Genomic DNA, 16810 nt, shown 5'->3' with positions numbered 1-16810 from the left:
ACAGACCTTCACAAACCTGCTAAGTATATTAACACTCTAGGTTGAGGGGGAAAAAATACCCCATTTTGTAATGACATCAGCAAAAATGGCAAAGAAGGGAACCCTAAGAAGCTTCTCCCTCCCCAGAAGCACCACAAACAAAGAGCAAAACAAGTTGTGAACACTGTTCTTATTAACTTTGTCAGAATTCTGGAAGACAGTCAAAAGTTTACAGCCACTGAGGACTGATATGTATCTATGAACCTTTCTTTATTTTAATTCATCCTTGCTCAAATCCACCTCTCTAGCCTGGCAGCTGACTTTAAAATGGAATCCTTTTCTCTGGAGGGTCCCTGTTCCAGAGCGAGAAGAATAAGAGCATATACCTTGTTTCCAAGTGCTTTTACATGTGGTGCCAGCTTCCTGGGGACCCTGAAAAATGGATACAACGTGTGTTTGTCTTTATTTTGCCTATCTGAGAACTTGCTAAAGGTGGAAAAGTAGCTAGATGTCTCTTAATAAAATGCAGAAACCTAGAGCAGAATATAGGGCAAATGGAAGACTGAACATATGGGAGGGAAAACTAGGGCATGAAATACTCTGGGGGAATAAGCCATTAGAAGAGCTTTGGTGTAGCAGACATCTAGATAGTCGCACATCTTCTGGTCAGAGGACACACTCAGGAAAACACGTGGGAAGGCCCTAGCTATCGGCCTCATTTGCAGGCTTAGCATAAACCAAGTAAGTGCTGAGTCACAGTGGTATCTGGTGCAGCTAAGTGACACATAGCTGACGACGACGACGAGGACAATTTTTAAAACATCTTTTTTTCAAGGGCTGGAAAGTCAGCTCAGTCACTAAGAGCACTTATTGCTCCTGCAGAGGACCCAGTTTTGAGTACCAGCATCTATACTGTGATTTACAACCAGTGATTCCCAACCAGCTGTAATGCCAGTTCCAGGGGATTCGACTATCCTTTTGATCTCTGCAGACACCAAGTACATAGGTGGTACACAGGCAGACGTGCAGGCAAAACACTCACATAAAATAAAATGAATAAAACTAACTTTCAAAACCACCCCCTTCTTTTTATGCCTTCAACCACTTAAAATGCTGTTAAACCGTAAGTCCCACTAACCTAAAGGCACAGAAACACTAGAGACTATAAATATCCAACAACACAAGCTTTACAAACTTAAAAAAAAAAAAAAAAACCTTTAAACAAGCAACTATAACAAGGATCATTAGAACCCAAGAGAAGATAATCTAAGTTCTATTGTAATCCCAATGTGCAGTTTTCAACAAGGAATTTGTTAGAATTTCTGGCCACTCTCCCAGCTACAGGACCGCACAGTAGTTGTCCAGTAGCCAGGCAAGGTGCTTAGTCTTCCGAGGGCCTTACGTCCTAGTTATCTGAGCACAGCGTGGTCATGTAATCTATGAGCATGCTTGACATAGCTTTATAAGCCCATATGCACATGTGTGGGGGGGGGGGGCTATAGAAGCGGGTTCCACCTATTCCTTCCTTCTCTTCCTGCATGGTCATTCCATAGGCCTATGCACACCCCTTCTGTTCCCTTCCCTTGATAAAATCTTATAGTGGGTTTTGTTGTGCCTTGTGGCTTCTCTTGTACAGTAAACAGCACACTTAATAAATAATATTCTGTCACTTAATAAATAACAGAATTAAGAGGCATACAAAGAAAAAAGAAAAGAATTAGACATTGGATTTTACCATAAATACTTAAATACTAAACTAAAAACTAAACAATTCTTAGTGAAAGGAAAACATTGAACAAATAGAAAATTATTAATATGAAAATTATAAGATACTAACAGAAATTTAGGTTTGAAATTAAAAATTCACTAGGGGCTTTCAACAGCAGATCTGAACAGGTTGAAAGAATCTATGTATTATCTGAAGGCAGTCTACTTCAAATGACGGGGTCTGAGAAATAAATGGAAGACAAAAATACATAGAGAATTTAAGATATCCATAGGACATAATCAATCCTACCAATATATGTATAATGGAAGTACAAGATGGAGAGAAGAAACAGAGCAGGAAGAATATTTGTATCAGGAAACCAAGAAAGTGAGAATGCTAAAAATAAATTCAACGAAATCCACACTAGGACACAAAATCAAAGTCTCAAAAGCCTAATGAGGAAAATATCAGATAGGAAGAAACAGGTAGCCCACTGTGTGTGTACAAAGGCTCACTGGTAATAATTGTTTTCTCATATAAAGGAGGACAAAGGCAACGGGGTGACATATTTATGGGGTTGAAATTAAGAGTCACTCAACACTATATCTATAATCACTATCCCTTTGACAGTTTTTCATGAGAAAGCAAGGATTCCTTGTCAATTTTATGTCAAGGAAGATCATCAATGGGAGGTTTGCTTCACAAGATTGGCTAAAGGAAATCTTTCAGGCTGAAATAAAAGACCAATCAAGAATGGCTAAAACCACACAAACAGGAACAGTACTAAAGATCATCACATGTGAATGAGCTAGACACTTTTCCCTATGTGACTTAAAAGACAAGTTAGCATACATTACAATATATAATGACTTAGCTTGTGCCAGTAACAACTTAAAAGGAAGGACAGAGCGGAGTTTTGGATAATTTCTTAAACTAAACCAGTGAAAATTCCAGGCAAAATTGTTGTTAGTTTAAGATGATAATTATATTACCTCAAATAATCAAAAGGAAAATAACTTTATACAATTTTAAGCCAATAAAAGGAAAAGACTCAGAATGAGCTTCTAACAAGTCATTCACTCTGGCTTCACTACTGAATACTATGAAGAATTAAGAAAGAATTCAATATTTCCCAAGTACACAGACAAGGTCACCCTCAAAGCAAAGGCAAGGCAAACCTACAGACCAATATTCCATATGAATGTACATATAAAATTCTAGGAAAATTAATTCCAGGAAATTTCATTTCACAATTCAAATTATTATAGAGTATCACCTGATAGGATTTTATTCCAGGAATTAAAGGATGATTACATGATTATCAATGTAATAAACCACATTAATAGGATAAAGAAAACATGATCATTGATATACAAAAAAATTAAAGGAACCCAACATTCTTTCATAATAAAAATAAATAAATAAATAAAAGGAAATCATTTCAACATGATAGAAGGAAAAGACATTCAAATTGGAGAATAGAAAATGAAACTATTTCTATTTACATGTGATATAATCTTATACACAGAAACCTAATGATCTGTAGAGACATATGGTAAGTTGACTCAGTCTAAAAGAGGCAAAAAAAAAAAAAAAACCCTACAAGTAATAATAAGTCAATTCACACAGTTGTAGGGTATACGATCAACACCTAAAATTAACTGAATTCCCATATATTTCTGTAGTGGGTAGCCATTCCAGCCTTGGCCTAGAAGTTCCGACACCCAATGAGGCCTTGGTAATGGTCACGCCCACAAGGCGGGGCTGAGGGAGGAAGCTGAAGACCCAGGATGGAGAGGAGAGGCTTCTCTTGGTTCCAGGACCCTGGACACTGGAGGTAGACAGAGCAGAGTTCTCCAGAGAACACCGCCAGACTGCGCCATACCATTCCCAGACCCTGCAACCTATCCCTTCATTTGTAAGCTACCCCACAAATAAACCTCCCTTTTAACCACATGGAGTGGCCTTAACAATTTCACCAATATACTTCCTACAAATAAGTTTTTAAAAAAAAAATCAAGAAAATGCTTTTATTTACAGTAAAAATATAAAGATGTTCTTGGGTTATGAATGACTAAATCCATTACAACTTAAAAACACTGCAAGAAGAAAACCTATAAAATGCATCTAACCTGTTAGTGTGTTTGGACCTTAAATAGTCTCCAAATTTCATGCTAAAGATTCAAGTGATAACAGAGTCTTTTGGAGATGGTACACAGTAGAAATAGACTAAGTCACTGGAGGAATGACTTTAAGATTTGGGGACTTTGGACTTTTCTGCATGTTAATTTTGCTTCTGGACTGCTGGGTCAGCAGTTTCACCCTACCACACATCCCTATAGTGATGTTGTCTCTGTAGAGATACAAAGTAACTCTGGTAAGTAATCTTATACCTAAGCCTCTGAGACTGTGAGCCAAAAATAAACCTTTCCTCTTGACAAGTTCATCACAATGATAGAAAACTAACACACCTACCCAAACAGCTTAGCAACCCAGTACTCTCCAGAGGATCTGTTGTTTGCTCTCATCTATGGCTAACTAGCAGCTGCAGTTTGCCTCTACTGCCTGGAATCACAAGAGTATCACTCACATAGTGCTGACCCAGGAAAAGGTCAACAGTCAAAAACAGCTTCCATCAACTGTACTGCACTCTTAACCCATCAAGCCAATCAAGCATGTGTTCAACCAATGTAAACTAGAGACTGCCTTAGAATAAATTTAATCAAGGCCTAAGACTTGATCAAAATTGATTAAAGTATTTGAAGATCTAAATAAATTATATTGCATGCCATATTTTTCTTTTTAAACACATATTATTGTTCAGAAAGCAATCTGCAGATTCAAAATGGCAATTACTTTTTCCAAAAATGGAATGCTATTCAGCCATAAAACAAAATACCACTACAGGAAACAATGCAGATGAAAACAATACATTAAGAGAAACAAGCAAGACACAAGATCATGCTGTGTTATTCAACTTATGACATATCCAGAAAAGGTAAAGACATAAAACAAATTTTAGTTCCCAAGAGTGGTGCTGAACTGGGATGTGATTGCTTAATGAGCGTTAGGTCTCTGAGCTGAATAAAAATTCAGGAAGTAGACAGTGTTGATAACTGTGTAACAGTAGAAATATACCTGCATAAAGAATATACAGTGTGGTTAAACTGAGCTGGGCACAGCAGCTCATTCATCCTGTAATCCCAGCACAAGAGACTACTATCCTAGGATATGTACAAAGTTACAAGCTAGACTCAGCCAAGTGTGAGACACTATTTAAAAAAGAAAAAAAAAAAAAATTAAGAAAGAAAGGGTTTATTTTAGGCCACAGTGTGAGGGTAAAGTTCATCATGAGGAAGCCCTGGCAGTTCTCAACACAGCAAAGCCAGCATGTACAGTCAGGAAGCAAAGAATGGTGAATACTGGCACGCAGCTCATTTGTCATTTTTATTTAGCCCAGAATCCCAGCCTATGGAATGGTACCACCCACCTCAACTGAGTCTTCGAACTTCAATCAATGCAATCTAGAAATTCTATCACAAGCATGCATAGAAGTTTGTCTCTTAGGTTAGTCTAAATCCTCTCTGTTGACAATCAGTATTCACCATCACAGATAAAATGGTAAAGTCTATGTTATCTGTATTTAAAAACAAACTAAACACTGTTCTGAAGGTTTTCCTATAAGCAGATGAAGCCTCTAAAGAATACATCTCATTTTAAAACAAAGTAATAAAACTTTTTTCTTTTTATATTATACTATAGCAAGTATTTTCAGCAAATATTTTAGGCCTTTCTGTAGGTATGCAATTCCACTGACACAAAGCAAAGCAAAAGAAAACAGGTTAACAAGCCAGATTTGGCTTGAGGGAGAAAATTGGCCAACCAATTATATATTTATCTTGATTTAATATGTTGTGAAAAAGTACAAAATTATAAAGCTAAATTACATTTAAATAAAGTTATTAGCATATAGTCTATAGAACTAAGACTTATATTTACTAAGAATCAAATTAGCAAAAAAATAAATAAATAAAACTTCAATCAGGAATGATCAAATTACACATTAATAGAAAATATATATTTATTTAAATATTAGCAGAGTGAATCTCAATGTAACAGACAGATAATTCATCATCATTTTTCAGCTAGTGACAACCTTTGGTAGCTAGCATGATTTATTTTATTTCTCTTTAAACTTTCCAATATTTTGTTTGTCTTCTCCCCCGAGACAGGAATTCATGCAGCAGAAGATGACCTTGAAGTCCTGATCTTTCTGCCTCCACCTCCCAAGTGCAGGGATTATAGGCATGCCTCACTATGACACACTTCTGAAATTCTCAATTTCTATAGACAAATTTTACAATGAAACTCTGGTATTTTCAGACATTCTTTGTGAAATGCATTATGTAAACTTCTAGCAGTACACTAGATAGTAGGGTTGTGTTCTCTCTTAGATTTGCTCAGTGAGCACCAACAGAAACTTTTGTAGAACATTTAAAAGAGATCAGAAGCTAACAAATGCTTACTACTTCATAAACTGCTACCAGCCTGATAAATTACCTAGAGTAATAGCACCAAAAGCATAAAAAGAAACAAAATGGCTCAGTTAATCTACAAATCAAATAATCAGATGAGAAAAATGTCACATGGAAAGGGCAATGACAAAAAAGTCCACAGCAGTAAATTGTAGCAAACAATTCAGTGACCTGCAAGCAATTGGTTCTTAATTAAGTTTAATGGTATTGTCATGCCAAGAAATCATTTCTAGGTTGTTTATTAGAACAAAGGGTTGCAAACTAGTCTAAATGTTTAAATTTATTCTATTTAATTCCTCCCCGAAAAGGATGGAGAATGCTATAGAATGAGTTATTTTTCTTCTATCATCCTTTTGATTAGTTTTTTTTCCTTTCATAATACTTGCCATTGACATTTAACCTAAAGAATCTTTCAGTGAATGCTAATTATCCTGTATACAGAAATCTCTCTTTCAAACAATTTCTGTAGGTTTTTTTTAAGGACCTTAGATTATAGTATAATGTATTTTTAAATGTCAAGCAGCTAAGACGCTCAGCATTTAAGAGCACTTGCTGTCTTCCAGAGGACTGAAATTCAGTGCCTAGCACCCATATCAAACAGCTCACAACCACTGTAACTCCAGCTCTAGAAACTCTGATACCCTCTTCTGGCCTCAGGCACCTGCACTCACAGGAACATGCTCCCAACACAGACACACACATAAAGATAAATCTCGGGCTGGAGAGATGGCTCAGTGGTTAAGAGCACTGACTGCTCTTTCAGAGGTCCTGAGTTCAATTCCCAGCAACCACATGGTGGCTTACAGCCATCTATAATGAAATCTAGTGCCCTCTTCTGGTGTGCAGACATACATGCAGACAGAACACTGTATACATTATAAATAAACCCTTAAAAAAAAAAAAAAGATAAATCTTGTAAGTAAAGCAGCCAGAGAAGAAACCACTTGCTCAGTCACTGTAAGTAAAAAGTAACCATCAAGCACTAAAACAAAAATCTCTTATGGTCATTGTTTTGTAGATATTTCAAAATCAAATATGAAATTCTGCAGACATCATGAATACACAATTTGTTTTAGTGTTTCAGTCTTAAAGACTCCATTTTATGAGGCTCTGGAAAAACAGGGCAGTGGCTAAAAGCATTTGCTGTTCTTCCAGAGGACCTGGTTCAGATCCTAGCTCACAACTTCCCATATTTAACTCCAGTTTCTCAAGTCTGACACCCTCCTTTGGCCTCCACGGACAAGTGCAGTCATGTGCACACACCCCTGTCCCCAAATACACACACAACACACACAATATATACATATTTTTAATCTTAAAAAAAAAACATTCCTGCTATGGGACCATTTAAATGTTATTATATTATACAGTAGTATATGTCCTTGTCAGAATTACTTTAGCACTAAAGGCATTAAGTAAGTGATGACTACTAATAAGTGCAAATTAAGAGAACACAGAAGACTGTGTGTGTGCGTGCACTTCAAGACAGGGTTTCTCTGTGTAGCCCCTAGGTGTCCTGGAACTTGCTCTATAGACCAGGCTGGCCTCAAACTCACAGATCCACCTGCCTCTGCCTCCCAAGTACAGGGATTAAAGGCATTCCCCACCACTTCCTGGCATCATAAAAGACATTTTAAAAAAGAATATAATTTGATTTTTTTTTCCTGGTTTTACCTACTTTCAAGTAACTTTAGGCCTGGCAAATCATAAGTAAAAACTACAAAATAAAACATTGTTTGAGAATTTAACTGTTATATAGAAATGGAGGAGATATAGCTTTCTTTTCCAAATGTAAAATTAACTTAATTATGATAAACTGAAACAAAATACTTACTCTAAAAGAGGTGGAAGTATCTCACAATTCAAAACAAAATCCCTGCATTCTGCATTGTCACCAGCAATGTTACCAAGTGCCCAAACAGCCTGAGAAAAATAAAATAGTGCTCTTAAGACAACGTCCTAAGCCAGACACTCTCTGCTAAGAGTGTTAGTAAAGCAACAAAACCATGGTTTTCAAGAACATGTGAGAAACAAAGCCAAGGAAATGGGAAAGGAAAATTTCAAATGCAATGCTATAGTATTTTAAATCCTAAGTTAAGGGCACTTAAGAAGTTTCCCTCACATTCCAGTGATCTCTCAATACTCTTCAAAGAGAGCTGAACGAGTCTGTCTATTCTGAATCTACCAAGATAGACAAAATATATCTAGCAAATTTTCTCATTACTTATACTAGAGATTTGCTCCTCTGCCAAGAATATTCTAGGTAGAATGGTACTGATTTTTAAATAAGAGAGAAAATACATGGACAAAATATAAACAATAACTAAGATGAAAATTAGTATTTATTTAAGATTAATCAATTTAGTATAGTTTTAAAAGTAAGTGGTAGTAAATTTCAATTATATGAGAAACTATTCAAATGAAAATTATCATTTTATCATAGTCTAACTTTAAAGTTTTCATGGAAATACAAAAGCATATTATGTTTTCAACTTGGAAGGTCTTATTTTAGAATTTAAAACATGAATTATTATTTTTAACATCTACTTGAGACCTAAAATTTAAAAAAAATTAAAACAAGACAAGGAAAAACTTACTTTAAAGATAATTCTTACTATCCGAAATAGTATTATCAAGAGGGGAGCAGATGTGATGTGTTCCTTTTATCCCAGCCAGTACCTAAGAGGCAGAGGCAAGTAGATCTCTGTGTTCAAGGTCAGCCAAGGCTATATAGTAAAGCCTTGTCACCCTATCTTAAAAAATGTACTCTCTCTCTCTCTCTGTTGGTGGGGCTATATATTTTTTTATATGCTTTGTAGAAGGTAAACATCCGGTATGTTTACCTTCTACAAGATAGCAAACTTCTGTAAGCAGAACCAGAAGCACATAAAAACCAATACATAATGATGTTTACAACTATATTATTAACACTAGCAAGCCAGAAATAGCAAATGTACAATTAAGGACTGAATAATGAATGATTGAAAAAATGAGTTTGTGTTGGATAATTAGTAACATTTTCTTGGAAGAGTAACCTCATAAGAAAACCTTCCAATAATAGCAATAAGTGAATACAAAATTTCATGAAACTAAACGAAGAATGGAACAGGACAGCAACAGATGAACATGCAGAGCAAAAACAAGAGTACCCAAAACTTGAATTTCTTTGGATGGTCTAATCACATTATCAGATTTTCTCTCTTAGAAAAAAACTTTGAAAATGTACTACTGAAATCTATTAAAATGCTTCAATTTGAAGTAATACAATATTTTCAAGAAACAGTAAGATATGCCCTGTACATGCAGAGAATGAGTCCGAGCATCCGAGATGTAAGCCTTGCAGGCATCCATGACGCACTCCTTTTTATGTCTCACTGTGCTCTATCATAAAGAGAAACAGTAGATCCTGTGCTGAGCCCAGTTCTCATCAAAAACCCAGAATTATGGCTAAAGTAGTCCTCTCTCCCACTTCTAACCTGAGAGTCAAAAAAATTAAAGTATTTTAAATAAATGTTGGGCAAATTAGGAACAAAAATGAGTCAAAGTGAAGGTCAAAATTACAAGTAGTATTTTCAAGAGAAAATTTAAATCTCTACATACAACATGGGGCATGAGTTAGAAACTTACCTGCTCCTGCACATCTTCATGTTCCGACGTGAGAAGTTTGATAAAAATTGGAACAGCTCCAGTTTCAATCACTACCTTGGTATGCAGAAAAGTTCCAGAGGCTATATTAGTTAATGCCCAGGCAGCTTCAAACTAAGGAACAAAAAGTAAAATAAAAGAAAGCATAAAGGAAATGTCACAAGAGAAGAAAAAATAGTGATACTACTTACAGAGTGAAAAACTCATAAACGCTATTTGTTTCCTGGGGGATCATGTCACCCCAACCTCATTTAAGGACATAAAAATTAGAATGCCAGACATTTAGGTGTTTGTTCAACATGTAGGTTTTATTACTTTTGCTAATTTTTCACACAGCAGAACCTCTGAAAGACTAAGGAAAAAAAACCCTGAGGAAATAATTTGTAATTAATATCAATGGCGACACTAGCCCTCATCAGCTGTAAATAAGGAAACACATGGAAAGCAACTCCAAGTTTACAAATTTCTCCTTGATATCCCTTAGGAGAATGTATTCATGAAGACCGGAAAAGTCACAACCTACTGAAGACCTGCGGAGCCTAGAGTGCACAGCTATGACTTTAAAGGTGGGAGAAGCTGGAGTGATGGCTCTGTGGTGAGGAGCACATGTGCTCTTACAGGAGACCCACATGTGATGGCCAGCACCAAAACCTGGGCTCTCAACTGCCTGTCACTCCAGATGTGATGCCTCTGACCTCGGAGGGCACTGGCACTCATGAGCAACATAGCCACACATATAAACACAACTGTATTGTGTGGTAGTAATGACAATTGTTTTGATGTGATAAAAATGTTCATTTGATGTCCCCTAGTTTTTAAAAGCCTCATATCTACCTCACATTTTAAAAATGTGTGCATGCCTAATAAAAATTGCCTATAGGACAATGTGTCCCACAGGAACCTCGTTTGAACTTAAACGGTCTGAATTAGCAGAAAAATACCCACTTGGATAACAGTATAGAGCTATCCCCAAATTACACTAGTGAATTTCATCAGAATCAGAGAAAGATTCGATGTTCTTGCATACACACCACACTGTTTACACGTGCTGTGCTCTCATGAACTATTCCTTCCTTCATCCCAAGTCAACTGCTCCATCCTGTGTTCCCCAGAGCACTTCTCTCACAGTTCTGTTGTAATGTTAAGCATACGGGGGTACTTCCTACCTCTCGGTATGTTTACCTCCTACAAGACAGCAAACTTCTGTAAGCAGAAACAATGCCTTAATTTTGGACTTACATCTTATATAATGCCTGGCTCTCAAGTTAGCACTCAATAATTTTACTTATTTATTACCATTTATTTCTTCTTTCATTCACTGGAAATAAAGGGCCAAATAATAATAAATATTTTAGACCTGAGTTTCAGTCTGTACTCACAGCTTATATAAAGCAGAAACTAAATCCTATTACTTCTAATTCAAAATAACTGACCTGAAAATAAAGTAGCCTTTTCCTCAGAGACTCTGATTAGAAAGTCTAAACAAGTTTTTCACATTCACACGTATTACATATTCTTTTGCTTAGGCCTAAAATGGGGCCTTTCCCAAACAAGTGGACCACTACTCTCAGTTGCAATTTCAGTAACAGTGTCTCAACAATCTTCACTACTGACAACAGCATTGATTTCCAAATTCTAAAACATAAGTCTGATTCTAGAGTATATAAAGACATCAAAGTGAGAGAATGTAATCTCTTTTTATAATATTAAAATGTTGGCAAACAGCAGCAAATGATTTGGGAGATTATAACCATATCTGGGTTCAGAGATAATGCTCCCTAGGAAAAACAGATCTAACTTTGTTCATATTTTTTGTAAGTAATACCAATTTATTCTTTAAAAAAACAAAAAAGAGGGTTGGGGATTTAGCTCAGTGGTAGAGCACTTGCCTAGCAAGTGCAAGGCTCTGGGTTCGATCCTCAGCTAAAAAAAAAAAAAAAAGATTAGCTAAAAACATTTTAAGCAGTTATTTAAGACCCAACAGAGTTGGATGTAGTGGTTTATGCCTTTAACTCCACCACATACCAGGGGCGGGCAGAACTCTGTAAATTTAAGGCCAGGGCTACTTAGGCAGACCCTGTCTCAGAAAGAAATAAAGAAGTTTAATAATGAGATAATCACTTTAGTTTGAGTTTTAAAAAGGTTGATACTATAGAATTTCATTAGTATTACTATGATTTTATGTTTCCTGAAACTGTTCAATAAAATAATTCCTAACAGAAACTAGCAGTGTAGCCATGCCTTAGCCAAGAGTGATACCTATATTTTTCTTTATTGTCAAGTATTTAATGAATGCTTACAATATAGTCAGCACTGAAGCCATTTCCACTAGAAACTCAGTCATTTCTAGAAGTTTAAGAAAGAAAACTTCAGACTCACTTGTAAAGTACAATTTTCATTTCTTTCAAGAAACTTCACAAATCTCTGCACAACTCCTGGTTTCTGTATAACTTGATCTATTGGTGGATTGGGTTCTAAGATTTAAAAAAGAAAGGTTGTTACATAGACAGAGAAAGACAATGAACTGACGCCCGCTTCATGCGACATGGTATCCTAGTTCCTTTTCCTTGTGCTGTGATAAAATATCCTGACTAAGACTTAGAAGAGAAGTCTGTCACAGTCCATTATGGCGGAGAAGCCAGTCACACTGGCAGGGCTGGAAGCAAGTGGTTATGCTTCACCCGGAGAGAGCAACAAGCCTCCTCTACTTGGTTCAGCTCTGCATCTGTACAGTCCATGCAGTCGGGATGGTCGGGATGGTGCTGATGACAGGAGCAGCTCTTCCCATCTCTGTTAAGGTCATCAAGACAGTCCCTCTCAGGCATGCGCAGAAGCCCGTCCCCAGGTGACTTTAACAGACTGGAAGTAATGGAACTATCACAGACGACATAGGAGAGTTTCCCTAGGTCTCGCTGACCTAAGTGTAAGCTCTTAGCTGGCTATAACTGCAGATAAATGCTCTCATTACTGCAGTACTTCCACAAAGCAAACTCTACTTTTCATTAACTGCAATGAAGGAAATTAAAATATACTTTCTAATGTGAAATATATTTAAGAGATCACCCTTACAAAATGGGAGAATACTCACAATACAGACTGAGAAAGTCCCCACTAAATCCTTATAGCACTATCCTTGATTTCCAAGGATGTTCCCTCACTAGTCATAATATCACTCACTTACCTTAGTCAAGATTTTGTTCTGTCTAGACATTATTTTTTTATAGTAATGCTATTAGATTATCTAAAAATCTTGACTTTTTTCATGAAATGCAGACTTTTGAGAATCATAAATCCTCTTGTAATTGATGTAAAATTCAAACAAATGTATTTCAAGTACTGACCAGCTACATACAAGGAAATCTTTTTGTACCTCTGCTTCAATAAACAGTGCCTCAGGGGTTCCGCAGCTTCTAGGCTGGTGTCCTATAAGTCTTCTATTCTCTTCATAGAAATGTACCTATTTTACCTACTATTACCACTTATAAAACTTCACAAACCTCCTCAACTGCATTCTTTTCTCCTATGCTCCACACCATACTTTGTGTATATTAGATGCACTTGTTTTTATAACTTTTTTATAAAGCATAGCCAAGTCACACACACCTATCCTGCTCAACCTGACTGTACTGAAACACCTTTCAACAAGTCCCATGACAGAAGAACTCTCACTCTCCCTGTGACTTCTGCAACGCTGACAAAACTATGTCCATTACATTTTTCCATGTGTTATTAATAAAAGCCCAGACTTCCAAAATGTCCACCCTCCCCATTTTACAAAACCTTAGTAGACATTTCTACCCTCTACCTTTCAAAGTCTCAGAATTTTAGGGGTAGGGTTACCAGCTTCACCTTTTTTCTTTTTCTATTGGAAAACTCTAAACTTTCCTTTTTTAAAAAAAAAAATTTTTTTGAGGACAGAGGCCATAAGATAGGAGATGAAAACATAGGATGTGTGGTTAGAAGGCAGTGAGAAACGGACACTGAACCACCAGCTACATTAGTGTCCACAGATCAACACAGACACAGACCTGTCAGTTATATCAGAACACAGATGCAGCCTCTTCTGGCAAAGTTCAAAGCAACAGTTTATTACTCCATCCAAAAGAGTTCAACTAAAGTGCACTAGAATTACCAGCTAATTTAACACACACCATGAACTGCTGTTAATAATACATAACAAAAAAAAAGAGTCTACATAAGTTTATAAAGGTGATGAGTATCATAAATAAGACTCAGAGATACTTTGGCAATTTAAACATAAGCAAAATAGGAAAATACATGCTTCAGTAGTGAAAACAAAGAGTTTGGGGGAAATTTAGTAAAGCTGCAATGGAAGTGTAACCCATGATGTACATTTACAGGAGTGGCTATGAGAGGGAGACAGGTAAGGGGATTTTAGCAATGGTTATTATCTGATTTGAATCCACACTGGATTGAATGGGCGGCTATGCAGGAGCCAATGGCACACTTAAGTCTGCTTACTGGCAATAGTTAGAATGCTCCTTAACTCCCTGCTGTTTCTGCTTACAGCTCTACTTTCAGCTGCCTTCCCACGTTCCTATACTATAGGTTAAGTAAAAATAGAGTAAGTCCAATATTCTCCTATCCTAGAGACATTTGTCAGGAAACATTTATTATGCGTTTTATGTCTAACTTAGGTTAACATCTACTAAGAAGAAACAGTGAAAATAATTGGCATATAAAGTTTAATACAAATACGACAGTTTGAACAATTACAGAAGATAAAGTCTTCTTACTAGAAGAGTCTCACCTCAAAGACTGACATCACAAAAGGGAAAGATTACTTAAACTCCTTCTAACTACGTTCTTAGTTTAAAGAAAATAAATTCAATAATGATAAGATGTGGTAGAAAAGTAATTGAGAGCAACTTCAAAATTCTCAAACATAATCTACAGAAATCCTATCAGTTTGACACTATGCATGTATCAAAAACAAATCTTCAAAGAGAATATAATGAAAAAATTTGAATCATGTAAAATAAACATTAACTTAAAATATACTAAAATGCAATGATTAAAAGAAGTCACTCTTGATTGTATAAGTATTTCTGAAAATTGCTGAGCTCCTGGAAGACGAAGGATGAGATATAAAAGTTACATGTATTTATTAATAAAATCTATGTGATAACTTTTCTCTTATGAAACATTTCCACTTTTTTTATTCTATGTGGTGTGTGTGTGTACCTGTTCACAAGTGACTGTATACACATGAAGAACAGAGGTTAACTTGGGAGGAGAATCAGTTCACACAAGTTCTAGGGATCAAGCTCAGGTTACAGTTTTATGGCAATCGCCTTTACCCACTGAGCCCTCCTGCCAGGCTATCCTATAACTGTTTGTAATATACTTACTCTTCATACATAAGAGAGCAAACACAAAACCCTTAGAATCCATGCTGAGCAAACAAGATTTCATTCACTCCTCACGTTAGTCAATTTTATCTTTCTTAGGAAATTGAGGTAGGTGGTTCAGTGTCATCTGCAAAATCTTAACAGTTTCAAAATTCCTTACAATCCAAATGACTAATTCTATAAATTCTACATATGAAACAATACTAATATTAACTGGATAAATAAATTGGCCATATGAACCACCAAATGGTCAGCAAACAATGAAAGAGCTGGATGTACCTGAAGGTGAGGCAGGGAGATCTGGAGATCAGCCTTAACTACATGGTAAAACCTTGTCTCCTCCAAGTCAAAACTGAACAAATAAAAAGTATGTCTAAAAATAGTTCTATAAGGAATTATAGCCTTATTTTTTGGTCACAATTATTTTTATATTTGCTTCTTTATATTCTTCTACAATTTGTATTTTTTTCTACAATGTGTTTAACAATGTATTTTTTAAAAGATGATACTTTAAAATATATATATTTTTTAAAGACAGGATCTCTATGCAGCCCTGGATGGCTTAGAACTCATGATGTAGACGAGGCTGGCTTTGAACTCACATAGATCTGCCTGCCTCCACCTCCCAAGTGCTGGGATCAAAGGTAAACACAACCAAGCCGGGTGCTGAGGCAGGTGAGCCTACCTGTATGATTTGGAGGCCATCTGGACTTACCTGTGAGCTCCAGATTAGCCAAGGTTAGATAGAGACCCTCTCCCAAAGGAAAAAACAAAATGAAAAAAGGTGTGCACAACCATACCAGGCTAAAATACATTTTAAAGAGAAATTAAGACCTGTCTCTGATTTTAAAAAGGACAAAATAAGTGTCTCAAACTTTAAAAACTACAACTCTCTCACCAAACTGCGTACTGTCAGTAAGAACTGGGAATCACTCTTGCCTTTAGAAAGCAGCTTTCGGAATTTCTGTGTTGCTGTCAGCTGCTGTTCAGCATTACTAGAGAAAACCATCTGAATCATATCTGCGGTGATCACGTCTTCCTAAAACACAAAAATAAATTAGCATGCAACAATTTCTGCGTGAATATTAATTACATTATTTGATGTATATCCTGTCTCTGAAGTACCATGGAGCACAGTACAAACACAGTTTTGTAAAGGCTATACCTCTGGAATGGGCACAGTGGAACTGATGTCTGGGTCCTGGATGGGACTCTCCAGCATACAGTCATCATTTCTGGGCAAAGAGACATTTCTACGTTTGAACAACTGCAACAAAGAGAAATTATTTTATAGACCGAGTTTTCCAAAACATTCATAGGATTCATATGAGTAAACAAAGCAATGTTTATAATTCAATATATTAAACATTTTCATTTTACAGGACTTGAAAAAGCATATATTTCTTTATTTGATTACTAACTGTTGAATTTTTCTAAGAAAATTTTTATTAGGGGCTGGAGAGATGGTTCTATGGTTAGAAGTGCATATAGCTCTTGCAGAGCACCAGAGTGAGAGTCCCAGTACCAACGTTGGATTCCCAATACCCAAGTTAGACAACTTATGACCATCT

At 36.2% G+C, this 16810-nt stretch overlaps 1 protein-coding gene across 4 annotated transcripts in view; it reads right to left on the bottom strand.

Moving 5' to 3' along the window:
* The window catches only part of Kpna5 (karyopherin subunit alpha 5), a 46263-nt gene that overhangs the window by 22429 nt on the left and 7024 nt on the right, over nucleotides 1–16810 (bottom strand). For all 4 annotated transcript variants that reach the window (XM_036168784.1, XM_036168783.1, XM_036168785.1 and 1 more), the window contains exons 3-7: nucleotides 16405–16506; nucleotides 16179–16278; nucleotides 12247–12341; nucleotides 9850–9981; nucleotides 8057–8145 (exon numbers count right to left, since the gene is read on the bottom strand). In XM_036168784.1, coding sequence (XP_036024677.1) covers nucleotides 8057–8145; nucleotides 9850–9981; nucleotides 12247–12341; nucleotides 16179–16278; nucleotides 16405–16506 — 518 coding nt within the window. The remainder of the gene's footprint in view (nucleotides 1–8056; nucleotides 8146–9849; nucleotides 9982–12246; nucleotides 12342–16178; nucleotides 16279–16404; nucleotides 16507–16810) is intronic.

This window comes from Onychomys torridus, chromosome 19 (genome assembly GCF_903995425.1).
Source record: "Onychomys torridus chromosome 19, mOncTor1.1, whole genome shotgun sequence".
Lineage (NCBI taxonomy): Eukaryota > Metazoa > Chordata > Mammalia > Rodentia > Cricetidae > Onychomys > Onychomys torridus.
The sequence above is the reverse complement of the archived record's forward strand: the minus strand, read 5'-3'. Positions and strand labels throughout refer to the sequence as shown.